Here is a 22,034-nt window from a genome sequence, read left to right as displayed (position 1 = left end):
ACTCACTGTTCGGGACCACACAATGGGGCATGGGTAACGTTAAGGCAAGAGACTGGTCTCTGGCTGCCTTCTGCTGTCAGGAAACACCCTTGGAGTTCACAACCCCTGCCTCCTCTCCCCTCCCCATTTCCTCATGGTTGAAAGGCACTTATAGTGCACTCACTCTGACTTCTCTACCGACAGGGCTCCCTTGCCACCAACTAAAACATACTCTAATTCAGACTGCCTTAAACTAAAGGACTTCGTCACCTAATGTAAATGAAAAATTCAGGGATATCTGGCTTCAGGTGCAACACGTGGCTTTTAAAAATGCTATCCTGTTCAGTCTGTTTCTTTTCATTTCTCTTGGTCCTGGCTTCTGCTCTGCTGGCTGCATTTTCAGGGGGCCTTCCTCATGGACTCTGACAGGTGGAGGCATCCCACATTCTTTTTTTTTTTTTTAAGATTTTATTTACTGTTTCTGCATGAGACACACACACACACATACACACACAGAGGCAGAGAGGCAGAGACACAGGCAGAGGGAGAAGCAGGCCCCATGCAGGGAGCCTGATGTGGGACTCCATCCCGGGTCTCCAGGATCACGTCCTGGGCTGAAGGTGGTGCTAAACCGCTGAGCCACCCGGGCTGCCCATCATCCCACATTCTTACAGTTAATGGTTCCTAAGGAAAGAAGGCTTCTCCTAACAAAATTCTCATGATTGAGGCTCATTTACCTGAATAGGTCCGTGTGCTCACTGCTGAAGCAACCTTGTGGCCAGAGGGCTTGAATGACCTGATTGGTCAGACCTGAGTCATGTGACCACTCCTGGAAGGGGGGAGTTGGGGTCAGTGCCACACAAACCATTTGGGCTGAAACTAAAGAAAGGTAGATGCTGCAAGGAAAAAACAACCTACTGTTAGCCAGAACTGTGAGGGAATGAATGCCTGAAAGTGAAAATGACACACATCTCATGCAACAGCCTCTATTCTTTTTGGCCTTTGAGACTCTTCCTTGGAAACTGAGGTAAGAAGCCTCACCACAGAGTTGCCTGCTTTGTTGCTGCTTCTGTAGGAAGACCTCAGACTCCTCTCTATCACAGACTCTTTCATGGTATTATTGCTCAATTTGGGAATGTATAGGGATTTTAAAATTCTTAACAAGCACAGAATTTAAACATGCCCTATATTTTTGGAGGCAATTGGTGGAAGTGTTCCATTAGAGGATTTGACACAACTTGATACATTTGAGAGCGTGTAATTGGGAGTGGATGAAACAAGGTCAGAAAACTTCCAGAAAAGTCTCTAAACAGCACACAGTTTTGACACCCCCAGATTGCTCTGCTGTCTTCCATTTCATTTCCCCCCGGGGCAGTGTGTTTGTACATGCCAAGCAAGGATATGAAGTGAGCAAGGCGCATGGCTGGGCCAGCTCAGGTGTGTGCTGTCAGGCATGTTCTGGGAGGGCAAGGCTGCCTTTAGGTTTCCTAGGTGAAGAAATAATATAGACAGTGGTGAAAGAGTGAGATTGGTTTAAGGTATCACAGTGTTCATCCTATGATTTTGCAGCAGGATTTAACTTAGGCTTCAACTAGAGGTATTTTAGGAGACTGGCTAATGAAAATGTGGACCTGGAAATCCAGAAACTTGTGTTCTTATTTCAGTTCTGCAATAGATTGTCTGGTTGACTTTGGTCTAATTTCTCACCCCTTATAGGCCTTAGTTTCTAAGTCTTGAAAACTAAAGTTTGACATTATAACTGACTTTTACATAAATCAGTGTTCCCCAAAGTGTACTGTGCACACCATGGTGGCTCATAGGACTATTTTAGGTGGAGCATGCCATATTTGTAAAAATAATTATGTATATTTTCCCAGTTTTTTTGAGATATAATAATATATAACATGTTTTATGTATTTTTTAATGTACTAGACTAATCAGCATAGCAACTCCCAAATTTCATGGATAGCATTGCTAAGGAACCAGGTAAAATAAATATTATATTTTTAAAGATGAATATGGTTAAAGAAAAACATTAAATAATTGCTACACAGCTAAAGCAAAACCCCAAGGGTGGTACATAAATTATAGAATTTGAGAAAACTCTGATATATATGACCTCAATATAAAAACATTTTTTGATAGAGTAGTATAATAATGATTTGACAGTTAGGGAATCTGAGACCATGCTTTACTGAGAACCTATACTACACCAATTGCTGTACTGGGGACTTCCCATGAGTGAGATTATTAAATTTTTAAAGTAAGAACTACCTGGTTTTAAAACTATGTTCTTTCCACCAGCTGCACTATCCCTCCAGGGCTCATGGCTAACAGAGAGGCAAAAACATAATCGTTCAATATTTGTGTATACTGTGGAATGATCACCAGAGTGAGTCTAGTTAACATGTGTTACCATATATAGTTAATACAATGTTTTTCCTATGATGAGAACTTTTAAGATCTACTCTCTTAGCAACTTTCAAATTTGCAACACAGTATTATTAACTATAGTTATCATTCTGTACATTACATTCCCATGACTTATTCATTTTGTAACTGGAAGTTTGTACCTTTTGACCTCCTTCACCCATTTCGCGCCACCCCCCACTGTCCTGGCCCCTGCCACCTCTGTCAGCCACCAATCTGTTCTCTGTTGCTATAAGCTTGGGGTTATTTTTTAGATTCCACATATAAATGAGATCATATGGTTTTTGTCTTTCTCTGCCTTATTTCGCTTGGCGTAATGCCCCATTTCTCCATAGTGGCTGCACTAATTTACATTCCCACCAGCAGTGCACAAGGGTTCCCTTTTCTCCACATCCTTGCCAACACTTGTTATTTCTTGTCTTTGAGACTAGCCATTCTAACAGGTGTGAGGTGATACCTCATTGTGGTTTTGATTTGCATATCCCTGATGATGAGTGATATTGAACATTTTTTCGTGTATCTGTTGGCCATCTGCATGTCTGCTTGGGAAAATGGCTATTCAGATCCTCTGCCCATTTTTTAATCAGATTATTTATTTGCTATTGAGTTGTGTGAGTTCCTATATGACTTAGATATTAATCTCTTATCTAATATATGATTTGCAAATATCTTCTCCCACTTGATAGTTTGCCTTTTCATTGTGTTGACACTTTACTTTGCTGTGCAGAACCTTCACTTTCTTATTTTCAATTATTTAATGTTCTGTATTCAAAACTAATAATAATAACGCATTTTTAAAAAGTCGAGTCCACATGGAGAGGGGGGTCCTGGAGCCCTGAGAGATATCACTCATGTCTCCTTTCACCACCCCTCTCCTGACTCAGTTCGAACCACTGCTTTGCCAGAGAACGGTGCACATCCACAGGCTAGCATGTGCAGAACCTTCTGAATGACCTCATCACAGAGGTTAGAAAGGAGAAGGGACCACCTTTCAGCCCTTTATCTTGGATGGTCCACAGTGATCCTTAAATCAGATCATCTCTTTTCACAGAAGAAGAACTGGCCTGGAGCCTAGGGTTGCCAGGTAAAATAGAGGAAGCCACATTCCATTTGAATTTCAAATAGATGACAATTTTTTTTTTATTTTTTTTTTTTAGTATAAGTATGTCCCATGCAGTATTGGGGGCATACTTAAATACTTTGGATTGCTGAATCTGGCTATCCAAGTGGGATCCAGAACCCAGCTGCTCCTCAGGCAGCATGTCTTCTCTGAGCTTGGCTTTCCTAATCTGTGAGATAAAGGATAACAAGTCTCCAGCTATATCATGAGGTTACTGTGAGTCCGAAAAAGACCCCTGTGCTTTGGGAATAGTTAGGTGCTCTAAAATTATAAGGAATAAACACAGTTGCTCTCAGTATTCTTGTCCCAAAAAACCTTAGTCTCCAAAGCAAACAACTCATTGAAACCCACTGCCTTGTTTTTCTGCCAGCTTTGCTGTGATTTTTTATATGCCTTGCGCACATAGTCATACATTTATTTTCATATTTAAGGAGGGTTTCTGAAATATATTTACAAGGTCTTCATTCCCAGTGTTTATTGTTATTGGCTTTAAAGGTGTTGCCTTTATTTTAAACCATCTTTACTGTAGGTGAATGAATGGCAGGATGTCCTACTTAACTCATTTAGACTGTATTTATTAAACATGTAGTACACGCCAGGCACTGGGATTAAAGGGTTGAGTAAAATAGACACAGACCCTGCCATCATTGTGTACATGGTGAGACTGAGATTCAACAGAGATAGAACCAAAGGAAAAGAAAAAAACAGATGAGAATAGTGCTTCTCAAGCCTTGTTTGACTTTAGAGCCACCTGCGAGGATTCTACGAATTGTTTGGAGGCTAACTAACCATCCCCGTCTGCCCAGATGTGGACTGATACCTAGACCTCCCTTGGTGATTCCAAGGTGCATCCAACATTGAGAACTGCTGCATTAGAAGGAATGTACAGCATGTTGGCGCCTGACCTCAGTGAGTAAAGACTATTTGGCAGATGAGGATTTCTCAGCCCCTGTGAATGTGGTTACCGCCCCAGACAGGGAGAGAGTGGGTTCATGTATCAGGGCCGGCACCCAGCTCAGCCGGTGAAACAGACTTGGAGGGAGCAGGAGTCCGGCCCAGAGTGGACAGGGGAGGTGGTGGCTCTGGTTGGTATGTCGGAGAGACTTAGGGCTGCCCAAGTCAGGAGTCTCCAAGTCCCACAGAACAAGCCACAGGGCCCCTGGAAAAGAGATTAATTGGGAGGGAACAGACCTCAGAGGCAAAATTACCCCAGATGACAAAAGAGAGTCTAAAACTTTTTAGCCTGCCTGGCGACCCTAGACACTCTTCTTTTCTCTGTTAGTAGATGCAATTCTGTGTTCAATTATGTTTGAAAAATAACAAGGTTTAAGGCCATGGATCTAAATCAGATCACTCATTTAAAAAAATATTCTGGAGGGGCAGCCCGGGTGGCTCAGTGTTTTAGCACTGCCTTCAGTCCGGGGTATGATCCTAGAGACCCGGGATCGAGTCCTGCGTCAGGCTCCCTGCATGGAGCCTGCTTCTCCCTCTGCCTGGGTCTCTGCCTCTCTCTCTGTGTCTCTCATGAATAAATAAATAAACTCTTTTAAAATATATATATGTGTATGTGTGTTAGCTATCATTATCTTATAAAAACAATATTCTGGGGTTTACCTTCATTTAAACCCTTCTTTCTATCATTATGTTCCACCATCCCAAGTTGTGTCTTCTCTGTAATGCAACAAAAATAAATGTGTTCACCTTTATAGCTATATTTTCCTTTTATGTTGAATATCTTTGTTCCTACTTGCTTTTATACTTTATAATAGGCATAAAATGCTGAATATGAAATGAGAAAGTACAAATAAAAGTAAATGTGTATATATATATATATATATCTTTTACGTAAAAATGTATATTTAAAATATATTTAAATTCAGATTTATTTATTTACCTGTACTGTGGTGAAATTTTCATAGGCACTCCTATCTTATTGTGGTTCGGATGAAGCTGAAATGCATATAACTCCTTTTGTTTGACAAAATTGCCTTGCATAATTCATGAGCAAAAACAACCACCTTGGCTCTCAGCAGTGTTATTGGAAAAACTGTTAAGATAGGGGGTTAGAGTCTTTTATAAGTTAAAATAAGAAAATTTCCTTGTAAATGAACACATATTCCTTGGAAGGAGAATCCTTTTCGTCTTTTAGGTGCACCAGAGTGCAATTGGTTGCCTGTGATCTCCTGAGGTCATTACCCTCTGCATTTCCTTTATCTTAAATAAAAGGACCTTTCTAATTTTCCAACGAATATCTTCCCCACCTGGCAAGTCACGTAGTGGAAAATGTGTTCTGAGAACTGATTTTTTTTGGTAGAAAAAAAACACTATCCGATAATGCAGCCTTTTCTTACATTTTCATATTTATTTGTTAAACATCGTATCAAGCGAAGCTCCCTTTCCAAATATCCCATGACCTTTCACTGTGGGTTCATCATTTGGTTTTCTGTTGATGGTTGCTAAGGTAAACTTCTCTTCTTAAACTGCCACTGGGGCCAGCAGGGTTTAAATCTGCACCCTTCCCAGACCCTACAAAGGAGGGTGGAACCAACATCTGTGGTAGTGGTTTCAAATGTTGGTAGATTGTTTACACTGGAGATTGTCTGCTGGTATTTGTTTTTACTTTTGCCAGGCTTAACGCTTTGTAATCTTTTAAGACTACTTTTGCAGTGTTAGCCAGGATATAAGAATAATTTCCCCGTTGTCAGGGGGAACGAATATGGCATTCAAAAAGTCTAAGCAATGCTGACCTCATCAGTTCCCGATGTATCGCTGATCTCTGCACTTTGGAACTCCTCAAAATTTGAAGCTGATAAAACTATAGCTCTCTTTAATCTAGAAATGTCACACACTGAAACATTTTCTGAATGCCTCCCATAAATTCTGCATTCCAGAAAGGCAAAGAATTGTGTATTTTAACAATCCTTTGTGTATCTTGACATAATGAGAATTTGAGTTTCGGGAAGTTAACAGTGGGAGCATACATGAAAATATTAAGTGTAGTGTGGGTTGCCATTGAAATTACAGCTCACATTAAATGCCACATTTCCTAGAGTAAATTGAATTGAAACTCAAACCTAATGAGAAATCTCCATGACAAAAATGACTTTTAATGTATCCTTTATATGTAAACATAACAAAAGAAATCTATCATCAGGAAGGAGTTTACTCATTTATTTAAAAACATAGAGAACACCTACCAGGAGACAGGTAGATATGCCCTGATATGTTTAAAACCTAGTGAGGAATACAGACGAGTATATTGTCCAGAAAAAGCAGTATCTAAACAGGATCACCACGTATAGTTGACCAGGTTGTGCACTGCACATCTGTACATAGTGGTTCTCTTGAGTTAAGACCTGAGTGAAGTGTAGGAGTAAGCTAGGAAAGGAGGCAAGAGGTAGTAGAGTAGAATATATGAAGGATGGGAGGTGAAAAAGTATCCTAGGTAAAGGAAATACCATGTGAGCAGGCCTGGAAGCAAGAGAGAATGTGCCACCTTAGCTTAGGGAACTAAAAGAAATTCTGTGCTGCTGTATAGACTGTGACAAGGATGTGGTGGTCAACTATGACAGCCAGAACATCAGGGCCGTGTAAAACAAGGGCAGTGGCGATTCTCTCAAGTATTTTTAGGCCAGAAAGTGATACAAACGTCATAGCTACCATATGGAGATCAGATTCGAATGAAGCAAGTCTCCGTGCAGAAGCAGGGAGTCTACTGCAACACTCCAGGCAGAAGATGGTGTTCTAAACTGGAGCAGGACAGGGGACCAGGTGGAATGGATGGCTTAGAGTAGATTTTAGGAAATTAAGTCATCAAGACTGATAGAATTTTGGAGAAAGAGGGAGATGGAGGAACCAGTGAAGATGCTAAGATTTCTTGATTGCTCGCTGGGTAGTGGCCTCCAGTCACTCAGATTTCATACCTAGAGGAAGAGCAGGATGTGGGGGAAAGAGAATGGGTTTGTGTCCAAGAGGAGATGCCCACCAGGAAGTTGGACACATGGGTCTAGAAGGTAATGAGGCATCAGGCTGATGATACAGATTCAGAAGTTGAAAGTCAGGGAGTGTGAATCAGGCAGGTGTTTGAAAAGCCTGTAGCAGAAACCACTGAATAACTGGTTTAAATTTGCACTTGCTTTTCTCCATCGTAATCAAATGTGCAGAGGCAAGAAGTCCAAACTGGTTGGAAGACTCCACGTCACGGGCAGGAACCCAGGCCCAGCACTGACCCCCATCCTCAGGTCAACTGCTAGAGTGGTCAACTGTGTCCATATGCCTGGGACCCAGGGGGTTCCCAGGAGAGGGGCCTTTTTGTTCTCAAAGTAGGAAAGTCCCAGACTAGCTGGGATGAGTTGGTCACCACAATGACCTCCCAGCTTTAACGTGGCCGCTGCAACTCCAGCCCCCTGCATCCACGGCTCAGATGGGAAGGCAAGCCAAATGCATCAGGCCCATCTTTAAAGGAACTTCCCTGGAAACCCCATCCAGCATCCCTGCCTGGAACTGTGGCCACCCACCTCTACATGCAGGGGTGGCCTGGCAGTGGCTGTCGCCTGGCTCCGTATAGTCCCTGCCCTGATCAAGCTTGGCTGCTTCAGAGGCAGCAGAGGAGGATGGATGTTGGGGAGCCAGTTAACAGTCCCTGCTACAGGGATAAAGACTCATCGTAGTACAGAAACCAGACCCACATCCGCTTAATACCAACAACTTAAGAGACAAGCGAGGATGAGAAGATCCCAAGGAGAAATTTAAGAAGAACAGGTGGAAGGCAGGAGCAAAACGGTAGAGAGGGTATCAAGGAACCCAGAGGAAAGAAGCATTTGGCGAGTGAGGGAGGCAGGGAGGTTAATGCGGCTCCCCCATGATTTTGGGAGCCAAACCTACAAAGTGAAAAGTGTGACAGCACTTCCTGCAGAAATTCCCCTCCCTCCCCAAAGGCCAAACACCCCGACATGGGAGAGGTTGCTGAACTGCTGAGATGAAGCAGCGAGACCCCAGCTGCCCCCGTGGCCTCCTCCCAGGACCAAGGCCCATGCTGGCAACTGATGGTCACACTCTGGACCATGAGTCTGCCCTGGGCCTCCCCATCGTCTTCCAGGTTCATGCGAAGTGGCGGCCGAGGGGCTCAGCTTCCTCAGCACCCTCCAGCACCCCCACATCATCCAGGTTTCTGAGGCTGTGCGGTCTGGGCTGTGGCTCTGGCTCCCCTGGTGAGAATCAGAAATTCTTCCTTGGAAATGGATACTGGGAAGGCTAAACAGTCCATTTCCAGAGCAGGAAAAGCGTTCCCCTCGCCCACGGCCCTGTGTGCAGGGTTGGTCCTGAGCCCACGTAGCATTTGAAGCCACTGTTTAAATGCAGGGTTTCCCTCCTCCCCAAGCAAGGCGGTCTCTGCAACCTTCCCTGACATTCTGCTGTACCAGAGGTTTCACTCTGGGAGGGGTTTCTTACTCTTCGGGGACCCAAATAGGACTGCACATGCCAGTCCCTTCTTCTCAATTATAGATCATTTCAGCCATTACATTTCAGAAGGGGGTCCCACCGGCATATAAAGTCACACGACAAATCAGCCCTCCTCAGTGCATTGGCTCGTGGCGGGATTTAGATTTAAGTGCATACCTTTCAGAGCTCATTTGTCTCTTTGTGCATGAAGCTAACTAAAAATCAGGGGTTTGGAGCAATTCTCTTGACTGGGAGTGAAAAGTCTCTTGGAATTCCGTCGTCATTGGGGACCTCGTATGGCAAGGAGAGGGTAGAAGAGAAGCCATTCCCATCAAAAATGTTTACTGAGAAGAGATGTGCCTTGTGAAATTCTGTAGAGGGACCCGGGGAGATTGGAAGTCTGGCAGACTTGCTTATGTTGGGTAGCACAGAGACCCTCCTGTCTGACTCCGAGGCGTCCAATCCAGCAGAAGTCAATTACCCATAAGATGCACACACAGTGCCTCCTGCTCAATACAAATGAGTAAATACTCATTAGGTATTTAGGACACTAGTAGGACACTAAGCTGAAACTCTGGGCCGTGCCTTGTGCTTATGAATCCCTGCCAGTGTTGCCGTCATCCTGAGCGGTTCCTTCCCGCCCCAGCCAACTGCCATCCCCCCAGTGTTGGGCTCGGAGGACCCCAGCAGTATCTACAGGGGATAATGGCTGGGGTCCTCCAAGCCCAACATTGTGGAGTCTCTGTCCACTGTCACTAATCCAGGTGCAGGTGCAAATGTCTTATTCTGCACGCGTTGATTCTTACCTTTGGTTGGTTAACATCCTTTGTGGATGGTGGGAAGGTGTACTACCCTAGATCACTTATAAGGCATAGCCTAATTTTATAAAGCTCTACGTGTTTAACAACCTTTTACATTCGAGGCAATATGTTAGGAAAAATTAATCTGGTTATTGTGTTATCAATATGAAGAGTATGTGTAGAAAAGCCTCTGTGGGCTTCCACGTAGAAACATCAGCAGTCCCTCCAGGATTCCACAGTAAGGGAAAGGAAGAAAACGTTGCTCTCGTGCTCTAAGAAGATGAATACAATTATGAAAAGATAAATTAATGAAGAGACAGACAAGGATATATTCAGAGGCAGCATGGAGCAGGCGGGAAAGCATAGACTTGGAGTCCAACCCTGGTTGACTAACTGGGACCACGGGCAGCTGCTGCATTAACCTTCGTGAATTTGTTTCCTCCCTTGTTGTGTAGAAATTCTGCCTGACAGGACCATACATCAGGATTAAGAGGGAAGAGCACACGTCAAGAATCTCATGCCTGCAACACAACAAATGTCAATTCCCTTTGAATCCTTGTCTCTTATCCATATATATTCATAAATTGATTTAGTAAACCACAGAGGATACTGCTAAATATGGAAATAGAAGGTGAGAACACTTAATGCAAACCATAGAAGTTTGTGATTTTTTTCTTAGATACTTTCAGAACAGAACATTCTCCTATCAGAGGTAATCCATAGATTTATTAATAATTGTGAGTCTGGTTCACAAAAAAAAAAGCAGATATTCACAATCCTGAATATTTAATACAGATTTTTTTACATTTGAGAAACGCTAAACTCTTTTCTTTTCCAGCAACATAGTCAATAGTTTTTAAGAACCCCTATGCCCATTGCATTTTGTATACATTTGACTTTGAAATTTTTGAAAATCTTTGATGTGCAAAGAAAGCAAGACCCCTCCAAATGTAAGCTGATGGCTTATACATAATTGAAGATGCAATTCGTGGAGGCATCCTCTCTCCACAATAGGCAAAAAAAACCTCATAAATGTCTGCTCGGTGCTTCGCATGTATCATTGTCCGGGCTGCTCTGATCAGCTGCTAGATCCCAGAGATGATTGTTATAGCAAGGAACACAGCTGGGTGGTGGGATGGGACAGCCTGGGGGGTGCTGAGGTGTGCCCACAGGCTCGAGGGAGAGTAGATACATCTGCACATGGATCTCCCATGCAGTGGGCAGAAGTTGATGTCGGAAGCGCAGGAGTAACAGGGAGAACAAGTGGCAGTTGGCATCGTTGAGATCCACCAGGAGATGGTGAAATGGGTTAACCATTAGGGAAAGCATGCTGATCAGATATCAGGGGAAAATAAGAACTAATGTTTATCAAGAGTTGACCACAACCCTTGGCACAGTGCTTAGAGCTTTACTTACATTACCTTATTTAATCTTCTTTAAAACTCTGCAAAGTTGGTATTTGCAGAGTGACCAGTGAAGGAAGTGAGTGTCAGATAACGTGAATAACTGCCTCAAAATGACATGATTTGTAAGTGCTGTGATTGGGATTTGAATCAATGTCAGACAGGAACAGGAACTGCTTAGCAACTCTGCCATGTGCTTCTACAGGCAGGCACGACCCCATTCAGGGAGGCGGCAGCATGGCATTCAGGAAATCTGGTGAGAAGGCCATCACCTGAGTTCAAGGGCTGGACTTCAGCCCCAGGAAGGAAGTTGCCAAAAAGAAGGCCGTGTCCTTGCATCAGACGTGTGTGGTGCTAAGAGCTAGCAGAATAAAGACATAGGCGTCATTATCAGACCTGGGTCATGAGGTTTCATCCAGGATCCTACTGGAGTAAATGTGCTGAACTCCACTATGGATGGTAAGGAATCCTGGGTGAGAGCCCAGGGGGCTTAGCTGTGAGGACGGGCAGCCACGGCGGGCAACCAGGAGAGGCCCAGCACTAAAGAGCACAGAGGCATACATGTCAACGTGGAAGGGTCAACTAAGGTGAATTGAGCGAAGACTCTTGTCATACCAGCATTGAAAAGGTCTGCTACCTGAACAGATATTGGCTCTGCACCATACTGGACAAAAAGGAGGCAATATAAGTTTCTCCCTGTCTCTGAAACAGGTAAAGGACCCCTCCTCCTGATGATAAGAGAAATAACTAACAATTAACATTACAGTGTACAAAGCATTTTTATACACATCATTTTCATCAGGTTCTTACAATGAGTCTGTAGATGGGAAGTCATATCACACTGGAGCTTGAATTTATGTTCTAAAGCCAGCACAGAAGGTGAAAATCCGTTACTGTCACAATTGCCCTTGAACCTTGCTTAAATTACAGAGTACAGTGTACGTGGCTTTCCATGTATTATACTATCTCTATGTACAACACAGCCAGTTTTTTTAAAAAAAGATTTTATTTATTTATTCATGAGAAACACAGAGGGAGAGGCAGAGACATAGGCAGAGGGAGAAGCAGGCTCCCTGCAGGGAGCCTGATGAAGGATTCCATCCCAGGATCCCAGGACCCCAGGATCATGCCCTGAGCCGAAGGCAGACACTCAACTACTGAGCCACCCAGGTGCCCCCAACATGCCCAGTTTTCCTTTTAGTGTTGAAATATATAAATAGATTATATTTCATGGCGATTTGTATAAAATCATTTCATGTGTGTATGTATATATTACAATGGCTGGGTCATTTTCAGTTGGGTGTTTTTTTTTTCTCTGAGTACATTGAGTGCTTTCCCAAATATTGAATGTATATGTAATAGGACTCCACTGTTTTGTTATTCCCATTTTGCAGATAAAGAAACTGATGACACAGTAAGCCTTTGCATGATAAAGCTTTAAACAAATTTTAGCTTTACAAATCCTGGGTGGGGTCCACTGCACCACACGGTCACCTCAGCATGACCACCACACTTGAAGGACAGACATTCATCAGCAAACAGAATTTCAGGAATACCAAGAAGTCCCCCATGATTCATGCTCTGCCATAATGCCGTAATGATGGCCTGGGATTTAAATCCCAGAAACACTGTGCCTCGGCTATTGGAAGCCATTAATACATTGAGCTCTAGCTATGCAGATGTGTTTAGCAATTGAATGTGACATCAGAACTCCATTCTATTTGCCTTCGCTGAAACAGAATGGATTTTTCTGTTGTTTTCTGATGTGTGCTTGAGACTAGAAGATATTCAGACTCTGAGGTTCATGCAACCTGACTTTTTTGGCAGGATAGTTTAATTTTTGGTTTTGATTACTAAACTTTAAAAAAAATATCCATTTGGAATTTGATGGCCCTTTTCTGACCCATCATAAAGATTTGATTATTTCTAATAAACAACTTATAAATTAGTTCAATTGCCTAAGCAGCAGTATTGGAAGAGTATCCTTCACTTCCCTCCTGTCATCATATCTCCAACCCTGTGGCCAATAAATCCCTCCCCAGCCCCTTGGCCTGATGCATCAGTCAACATCCCAGTCTGTATGTGATCTCTGCTATTCTTTGCCTTTCTCTTGTTTGTGTCTGCTTTAATATCTTCAGAACATTGTTTTCTTTTATTAATGGTTTAAAAAGATGAAGAAAGGGAATGATGTTAGCAAGAACGGTAGAATAAGGACTTCAGACAATCCTGTCACTGTAAAAGCCATGAAAACGGTCAACAGTTGTGAAAATCAACTTTTTAAGAACTGGAAATCACTCAAAGACTTGCAACATTGGGAGTTTATTTATTACATAGATCAATGGAATAGAATTGAAAGTTGAGAAATAAATCCTGTGTCTATGCTCTATTGATTTTCAACAAAGATGCCAAGACAAGTTAATGGGCAAACATGAACTCAAAATAGATCAAAGACCTAAATGTAATAGCTAAAACTATAAAACTCTTACAAGAAAACATAGCTATAAACCTTTATGACCTTAAATTAGACAAGAGTTTCTTAGCTATGACATCAAAAGCACATACAACCAAAGCAAAAATAGGAAATTGGACTTTATCAAAATTAAAGACTTGTTTTTCAAAAGATACCATCAAGAAAGTGAAGACAGCCAGCCCATGGAATGGGGAAAAATATTTGCAAATCATGTATCTGATAAGATCTAGGATATACAATCTCTTATATTTTAACAATAGAAAGAGAAATAACCTAATTTTTTTAAATGAGCAAAGGACTTGAACAGACGTTTCTTCAAAGATGATGTGCTGGGGTACCTGGGTGGCTCAGTCGGTTAAGCATCCAACTCTTGATTTCAGCTCAGGTCATGATCTCAGGGTTGTAAGATCGAGCCCCATACCCAGCTCTGTACTGGGCGTGCAGTCTGCTTGAGATTCTCTCTCTCCCTCTCCCCCTGAACCACTCTTAAAAAAAAAAAGATAATGTGTAAATGGCCAATAAGCACATGAAAGGATGCTCTGCATCATTCATCATTAGAGCAAGGCAAATCAAAAGCACAATTAGATACTACTTCACATCTACTAAGATGGCTGTAATAACAAAAGATGGACAGTGACAAATGGTGACCATGTGGAGAAATTTCATTCTTCCTAATGGACGTGTAAATGGTGTTGCCGTTTTAGAAAACAGCTTGGCAGTTCTTCACAAAGATAACCTAGAATTATCATGTGACCTAGTAGTTCCCCTCCTATATACCTAGAAGAATTGAAACTTACATAAAAAGTTGTACAATACTGTTCATAGTAGCATTATTCAAAATAGCCAACAAGTAGAAAAAACTCACATGTCCATCAAGTGATGAGTGGATAAATTGTGGTATATCCATAAAATAATATTCCATAAAATGGAATATTATTCAGCCTCAAAAACGAATGAAATTTTAATAAATGCTACAATGTGGCGAACTTCAACAACATTATGCTAAGTGAAAGAAGTGTCACAAAAGGCCACATGTTATATGATTCCGTTTGTCTGAAATTTCCAGAAAAGGGGAGTAGACAGAAAGTGGATCAGTGGTTCCCAGAGGCTAGCAGAAGGGAAAAAATGGAGATGGGATTTCTCTTTCAAGTGATGAAAAGATTCTGGAGATAGTGGTGATGGTTGCAGAATTTTGTGAGTACACTAAAAACTACTGAATTGTATTAAAAAGATGAATTTTATTGTTTATAAGTTATGTTCCAGATGCCAATGTCTTTCAGATAGATTAAATGAAATATATTCTCAGCCCTTTGACTACGATAAAGTGTAGAATAAATGAAATATTTCCCACACAAAGAAGACCTCATTAACTCAGTAGTAAAATGATTCTTTTTATTATTTTTTTATTTTTATTTTCTAAAGATTTTATTTATTTATTCATAGAGGCAGAGACACAGGCAGAGGGAGAAGCAGGCATCATGCAGAGAGCCTGATGTGGGATTCGATCCAGGGTCTCCAGGATCACGCCCCAGGCTGCAGGCGGCGCTAAACTGCTGCGCCACTGGGGCTGCCCTAATTCTTTTTTTAATAAACTAAGAAGAAACAAAAACATTATCAATTTGTTCTAGAAGAGCAGTTTTATTAATGATAGTTCAGGGAGGGGCACCAGCCCTGATAATTAATATCTACCTCATTCTTTCTTCATTTTCTAAAACTTCTTCAAAACATGTTCCTTCTAGTCCAATTTAGCTCTAACATGACTGCGGAATATACTCTGATACTGAAGCCACAAGCAAGGCTAAAACAAACGGTTTCAACTCAAGTTCTAACTCAAATTGATTGGTAGTGGCTACATGGAACACTGTTTAGAAGGATTCTGAGGCTATATTCAGACAAGGCAGGAAAAAAAGTAGTAATTAATTAAGAAAATCTTCCTTGAGCTTGACAGTGATAGTGGAGGTGGGCAGTGCTTGGGCTAGTTCTTTGATCAGGGAAAATGTATTATTCTGCAAAATCAGTTAGGGAGCTAAATCTGGATGGATTATAATGCAGCTAATAGGCACACTCACACAGCATGACCTGAAAATAAATTTGAAGTCTTCAGTTTACGTGAAAAATCCCAATATTTTGAAATAGCCAACACTTATGGCTGAGGTATCAAGATCTCTCAATAAATAGCACCAACTTTCATACCGTATACTATTGAGATATTTTAAGTAAGACATTTTTATAGTATGGGCTCTCCAAGGTTCTTTTTTTTTTTTTTTTAAAGATTTATTTATTCATGATAGACATAGAGAGAGAGAGAGAGAGAGAGAGAGAGAGAAAGAAAGAGAGGCAGAGACACAGGCAGAGGGAGAAGCAGGCTCCATGCCCGGAGCCCGACGTGGGACTCGATCCCAGGACTCCAGGATCAGGCCCTGGGCCAAAGGCAGGCGCTAAACCACTGAGCCACCCAGGGATCCCCGCTCTCCAAGGTTCTTAATATGATAGTATTAGCATATGCTTATAATCGAATCTGATATAGTGAGAGATTATGTCAAGAGAGATTTTTTAAAGTTTTTATTTAAATTCCAGTTAGTTTACCTACAGTGCAATGTTAGTGTCACGTGTACAATAGAGTGATTCAGCACTTCCATACATCAGCCAGTGCTCATCACAGCAAGTGCCCTCCTTCATCCCCTTCACCTATTTCCCCCATTCTCCCCAGGCACCTCCTCTCTGGTAACCCTCAGTGTGTTCTCTGTAGTTAAGAGTCCTTTTTTTTTTTTTTTTTGCCTCTTTTTTCCCCTTTGCTCATTTGTTTGGTTTCTTAAATTCTGCATTGAGTGCAATCATGTGTTTGTCTTTCTCTGATTTATTTCATTTAGCATGATACTCTCTAGCTCCAAGGGAGATTTTTCTATGACATTCACAGAAAAATCAAGATAATCACCAGTAGATGGACTCTCTGAGCCTGCTGCAGCATACATTTTACTTAATTTTGAGTTTTACCTCCAAGTGGAACTGACTCCTCCCTCCTTTATATGCTACAGTAGCCAGCCCTTTCTTTGATAGATAGGTGTCTAAGGGGGGCACCTGGGTGGCTCAGTCAGTTAAACATCCAAATCTTGATTTTGGCTCAGGTCATGATCTCTGGGTCATGGGATCGAGCCTCACATCAGGCTTGGGGCTCAGTAGGAGTCTGCTTGAGATTCTCTCCCCCTCTTCTTCGGTCCCTCCACCCTCTCTATAATAAGTAAATAAGTCTTTTATAAAATAAGTATTTAAATAATGAGTCCTATTTCTCTGGCAGATATTGTAAATCTTTGCTTCTCAAATGTGGTCCCCAGACCAGCAGCATCAGCATCACCCAAAACTTCTGAGAAATGTAGTCTGTTAAGAATGCAGCATCATGCCAGACCTACATGATGGCAGCTCAAGGGTAGCCCCAGCAATCTGTTTGAACAGGCCCTCCAGGTCCCGATGGGCTCAAGTTTGAGAGCCCTTCTGTTTCCTTCTAGAACTCAGAAAAGAAATGGAGAGTGGGAGAATTGAGGCTGTAGGGTAGCAGGTTGGCATGGGATGTGAAACTCCACCAGACACAGTGAGGGGTTTGTTTCTTTCCTTTGGTTACCCCATGTGTCAACTCTACTTCCTCAGAAAGGGTTTGAAGTGGTCTCAGGAGCTCCCTTAGTCACCATGCCCAACCCACTACCGGCCTGCTTAGAATCACTTCTTTGGGGACAGTAGTGGAGAATGGGAAATGAAGATGGCACTTACACATTCTCTTGTGTCACAGAGAAGCTGCCATTTCTGTTTAAAAAAGAGTTGGCCTCAAGAGCCAACTTCTCGTGCTTCAAAATCCAGCTAGTAAATCCATGTGAAGCGCTTAGAACAGCACCTGGTTTACAATGAGAGTTCACTCTGTGCAGGGAGTAATGGTGTTGGTGGCCATGACAGCAAGGGCCAGATTCCCCCCAGGGGTGCCTGGGTTGGCATCTAGAAGCCTGGATGGGTGGTTGCTATATTGAAAGCCTGCCCGCTGGAGACAGATGTCAATCTCAAAACCCCTCGCAAGCCAGTGAGGCTCCCTGAAGACAGCGCCCTAACTGTGAAGCTGGTCATCAGCTGAGCCTCCATTGGCCCATCCATACTCACTGCAAAGCCCAGGGTCCTGGCTGGGGTTGATGTTTAGGGCAATGAACATGGAAGGAGAGGCTGAGGAAGATCAAGCAAAGCAAAGAGGAATTTCAGAGCCCTTCTAGTAGAAGTTTGGTGTTGAGGAGCCTAAAATGCAAGGGGTGGGGAGGTGGTCCTAGGATGGAAGGCAGCAGGTGAGATGGCAGCCACAAATGTGGGAACCTCTGAGCATGGCGTGAGAATGCAGGTCCCAGGCAGATCAGGTCACTGCCATAGGAAGCCACTGACCAGAGTCAGATTTGGAAGGCTCAGGTTACGGTTCTTGTTTGTAATCCATTTTTTCCGGTTTTTCATAGCCATTTTTTTTTTTTTTTTTTTTACATCCTGGTGCAGCCAGCAGAGCACCATGTATCAGTGTCAGGAAAAACTGCGGGGTGGGGTGGGGGGGCGGGATTGTCAGGAGGAGGAAAGAGGAGCAAAAAGAGCAAGGAAAGGGCGGGGGAGATTGGGGGAAAAGGAAGGAGAGGGAAACAGAGGAAGGAGGGGCTGTAGAGCAGAGGGAAGTGATGAGCGGCCTGTCCTCCATGTGTTGCATGTACTTTTTCCATTTTGTTATCAGGACTATGGAATTTCCTTGTGGAAGAGTCTAGGGAAGGAGAGTCTTACTCCTAATTTTAAAAATCAGCTGACAGTGAACTTTGTCTGCATAGGCCCCAAGATCTAAGGCAACCAAATAAATTCAATCTACTATAATGATGCAAATTAGATGCAGATCAAATCATTGGGCATGAGGGGAGCTGTGGAAGAAGGTTGAGTCCACCAAGGTATTCTAATTCCAGCAGAGGCATGCTGCTCCTCTGGGTTCTGAAGTTCTCAAGCTCTCACACCTGTGGGGACTGGGAAGATAAATGCAGCAAGCTAAATGGGCCTGGCATGAGATGATAATAGGCAACAGACACTTGGCTTCAGTGTCAGGGGGTAATAGGGAGTAGTGGGGATGATGGCAAAATGGAGCCCCATGCCACCCTCTGAAGAGGCAGCACTCCTTAGCTGCAGCCTATTATTTTCCTGTATTGTGCAACCATGGTCTCAGTGTGGTGGGACCTTCTAATTTTTTGCAAGAGGGCAGAGATCCCGTGTTCAGGCAACATTCAGTAGGCCATTGAAACGCATCTGCAGGCTGAATCTGCCCTTTGCTTCACTGGACCACTGTTGTGTATTTCCTTGAGTTTCGAACAGCCCATCAATCTTTTCCCGGTGCTCCTTTCTCTTTCCAGGCCACTACATTTATGTGGACACCTCCTTTGCCAAGCAGGGGGAAAAAGCCGTGCTGCTAAGCTCTGATCTACAGGCCGAGGAATGGAGCTGCCTCCGGCTGGTCTACCAAATAACTGCATCTTCAAGGTCTCCATCAGACACCAGCCGGCTGAACCTCTATGTGAGATTTGAAGATGAAAGCTTTGATCGCTTGCTTTGGTCAGCGAAGGAACCTTCAGACAGCTGGCTCATAGCCAGCTTGGATTTACAAAACAGTTCCAAGAAATTCAAGGTAGGTAGAATTTAGGTGCCCAGCTTATCACGTAGCTTTATGCTACTCTGAGGTTGGATGAAAATTTCTACTCTGAGGTTGGATGAAAATTTCTGCCACTGAAGGTAGTTATCTTCTATGTTAGGAGGTGCTGCTTTACAAGAGATGAGTCCCAGAAGAATATTAATAATTAATGATTAGTAAGTTAATATTTTGTTTATTCTTTAGAAAGGCTTCTTCCTAGATTCTGTTCTTGTCTAAGTGGGACTTCTGTGAGAATCTAAACCAACCTCCTCGATGGAAATTTAGTTTCTAATGGGCTTTAGGGAGCATTTTCATTTCTAGTCATTTTGTTTCATCTTTCTCATGTGTGTGTGGTATCTTCCTAATGTTTTGTTTGCTACAAATTTTGAACAAATCATTTAGTATGGTTAAAGGAAAAATGAAGATACTTTGAAGAGGGAAAGATATGTGAAGGATATGTTCTGATTCCTTTTCAAAGGTGAAGGCTGTTCCATCTGAAGTGTTGGAAAAGGAAGATAGACAATGTGACATAAAGCTGAGTGTTGTTTGGAGCAGGCAAGGAGGATGGGATCCCGACTCACTTGGCCAGACATGAAGTGTGATATTCAGTGAGACTGTGCTGTAGAGGACAGGATAGGGCCTTCATGAAAACTTTCTCCATTCCTAATTCCCTTTTCAACTCCCTATCCCATCTCTCTCCCTCAGAAAGTGTTGAAATGCTATCTTCTCCTCTCCCCCTGCCACTTGCAGCCCCTCACATCAGGCAGGACAGATGATTGAGGGAAGGAGCAGTGAGGTCTGAGCTCTCTAGTTTACTCAGTCTGCCCAGCCATAGGCCACATCCTAAGTCTACCAGTGTCGTTGTCAAAGATTGAGCTGAAGTCACAGAAAGAAAAACAAATACTTTCAGAAATGGGAGCCAGAGTGAACCACAACAGTGCCTGAACTCCATCTCACAAATTGTCATGCTCCTCTCTGTTCCTTATGCAAAATTTTCATGTTTTTTTTTTTAAACAATGCAGATACTACAAATTAATTTATGAGCCTCTTCCATCTCATGGGGAACTTCCCACTGCTGGTCATATTATGCTCCCTGCCTCTTCCCTTCCTCCAACAGCTTTCCCTGCTGAAGACTCTGCCCTGAGTCCCTCACCGTTCTCAATGGATTTCCCCAAGGGCACTGGCTGTCCTCTCCATCCACAGCCACATGGTGCTACCAACAAGCACTAGAGAAGGGGTGGTTGGGATAACAGTAGAAGACAGTTGACTCTAAGCTTTTACTGGACACCTCACTCACCTTGTACACACACACACACACACACACACACACACACACATATTCTTTTAATAAAACCCACTGTGAGATTGGTACCCAGTAGCAATTAGCTGAGACAAGCAATCTCGCTCTGCCTTGAATTGCTGAATAGCTCCTGACCAGTCTCTGAAATACTGAGCCAAGGAACAACAGTGCTGGAAGCCTAACTCCTTTCTTCCTCATGTGTCATGCAGATTTTAATAGAAGGTGTGCTAGGACAGGGAAGCACGGCCAGCATCGCGCTCTTTGAAATCAAGATGACAACCGGCTACTGTATTGGTAAGTGGGTTTCATTTTCATTGTACCAGAAGGTGAATTGTGAATCTTCTTCTAAAATCTGTTGCCAGAGGGAATCGAATCAATCCTAAAGGGCAAGCTGTTTTATAGCAGTCAGTGCATCATGCAGAGTAGCTTAGATGCTGCTTCACTTGAATGGTGTCCCGTCACTCCTGTGGGCGGTGGAGGAAGGCTCACTGGGGTCTGCCTGGACTGGCTGCATTAACGAAGGGAAAGTAGATGCAGCAACTGTAACCTGACTTGCTGCCCAAACCTCAACACATTCTGATAAAAATAATTTCCAGCTTGCTGTGAGCTCAGCTTCTGCCGGAATAGCAAGCATCATATCGCCTTTCTTCCTCATTGCACTCCATTTCTCTCCTACATACCTTTACCCCATCTTTGTGTCCCCAGTGTTGCTTGGATGCCCCTGGAGCAGGGCTGCCTGGATGCCTCTTCCATGCCGGCCACTCACTTTCTATTTGTCTGCCATTGACACTATTTCCTTAGAAGCTGAAGACGGGCCCCCACGGAGGAGGCCAGGCCAGGCAGTGAGGGTGCAGCGGGGAGGAAGACAGGAGATCAGACAGGCCTGAACATCAGAGATGCGTTTGAGCTGGGGTTTCAGGAAGGAGCGGGTTTCAGTGAAGTGCAGGTGCAGGGGAAGAGGGGAGGTGCTCTCTGTGGGATGCCCCCAGTGTGGAGGAGGCCCAGAGCTTGCTCACCCACAGGCCAGAAGCCAGGACGGTGTTTGAAGTGCGAATCGGGACCGCCAAGGGAGTCCTAGGGAAGTCTCTGGATCCCAGTTGGGCTGTGGAGTGTGGATGGTTCTGTGGTCAGCAAGTGCTCCAGGTCAGCAGAGGATGAGCCCCTGCCCGCATCCTTACATGGTGACTCTGAGGGGCCCTTGGCAAATGACTTAGAAACAAGAAAATAACACAGGAGAGGAAATCCCCCAGGAAGTGGTTGTAACCTTACAAAAAGGGCCTGAATGGGGAAAAGGTGGGAGATTTGAGAGATTTTTCAACAGTGACAGCCCTTGGAGTTTGACCAGCTGTGGAGAGGAAGAGGAAGGGAGAGTCAGAGAATTCTGAATAAAAAAGAGCCTTTGCTGATCCCCTCTCA

General features: G+C 43.3%; 1 protein-coding gene across 3 annotated transcripts in view; it reads left to right on the top strand.

Annotated features, from left to right (window-relative positions):
* Positions 1 to 22,034, top strand: part of MAMDC2 (MAM domain containing 2) — a 148,385-nt gene that overhangs the window by 45,885 nt on the left and 80,466 nt on the right. For all 3 annotated transcript variants that reach the window (XM_072838466.1, XM_072838459.1, XM_072838476.1), the window contains exons 3-4: positions 19,044 to 19,315; positions 20,828 to 20,912. In XM_072838466.1, the coding sequence (XP_072694567.1) occupies positions 19,044 to 19,315; positions 20,828 to 20,912 (357 nt within the window). The remainder of the gene's footprint in view (positions 1 to 19,043; positions 19,316 to 20,827; positions 20,913 to 22,034) is intronic.

The sequence above is a fragment of the Canis lupus genome, chromosome 1 (genome assembly GCF_048164855.1).
Source record: "Canis lupus baileyi chromosome 1, mCanLup2.hap1, whole genome shotgun sequence".
NCBI classification, from domain to species: Eukaryota; Metazoa; Chordata; class Mammalia; order Carnivora; family Canidae; genus Canis; species Canis lupus.
The sequence above is the reverse complement of the archived record's forward strand: the minus strand, read 5'-3'. Positions and strand labels throughout refer to the sequence as shown.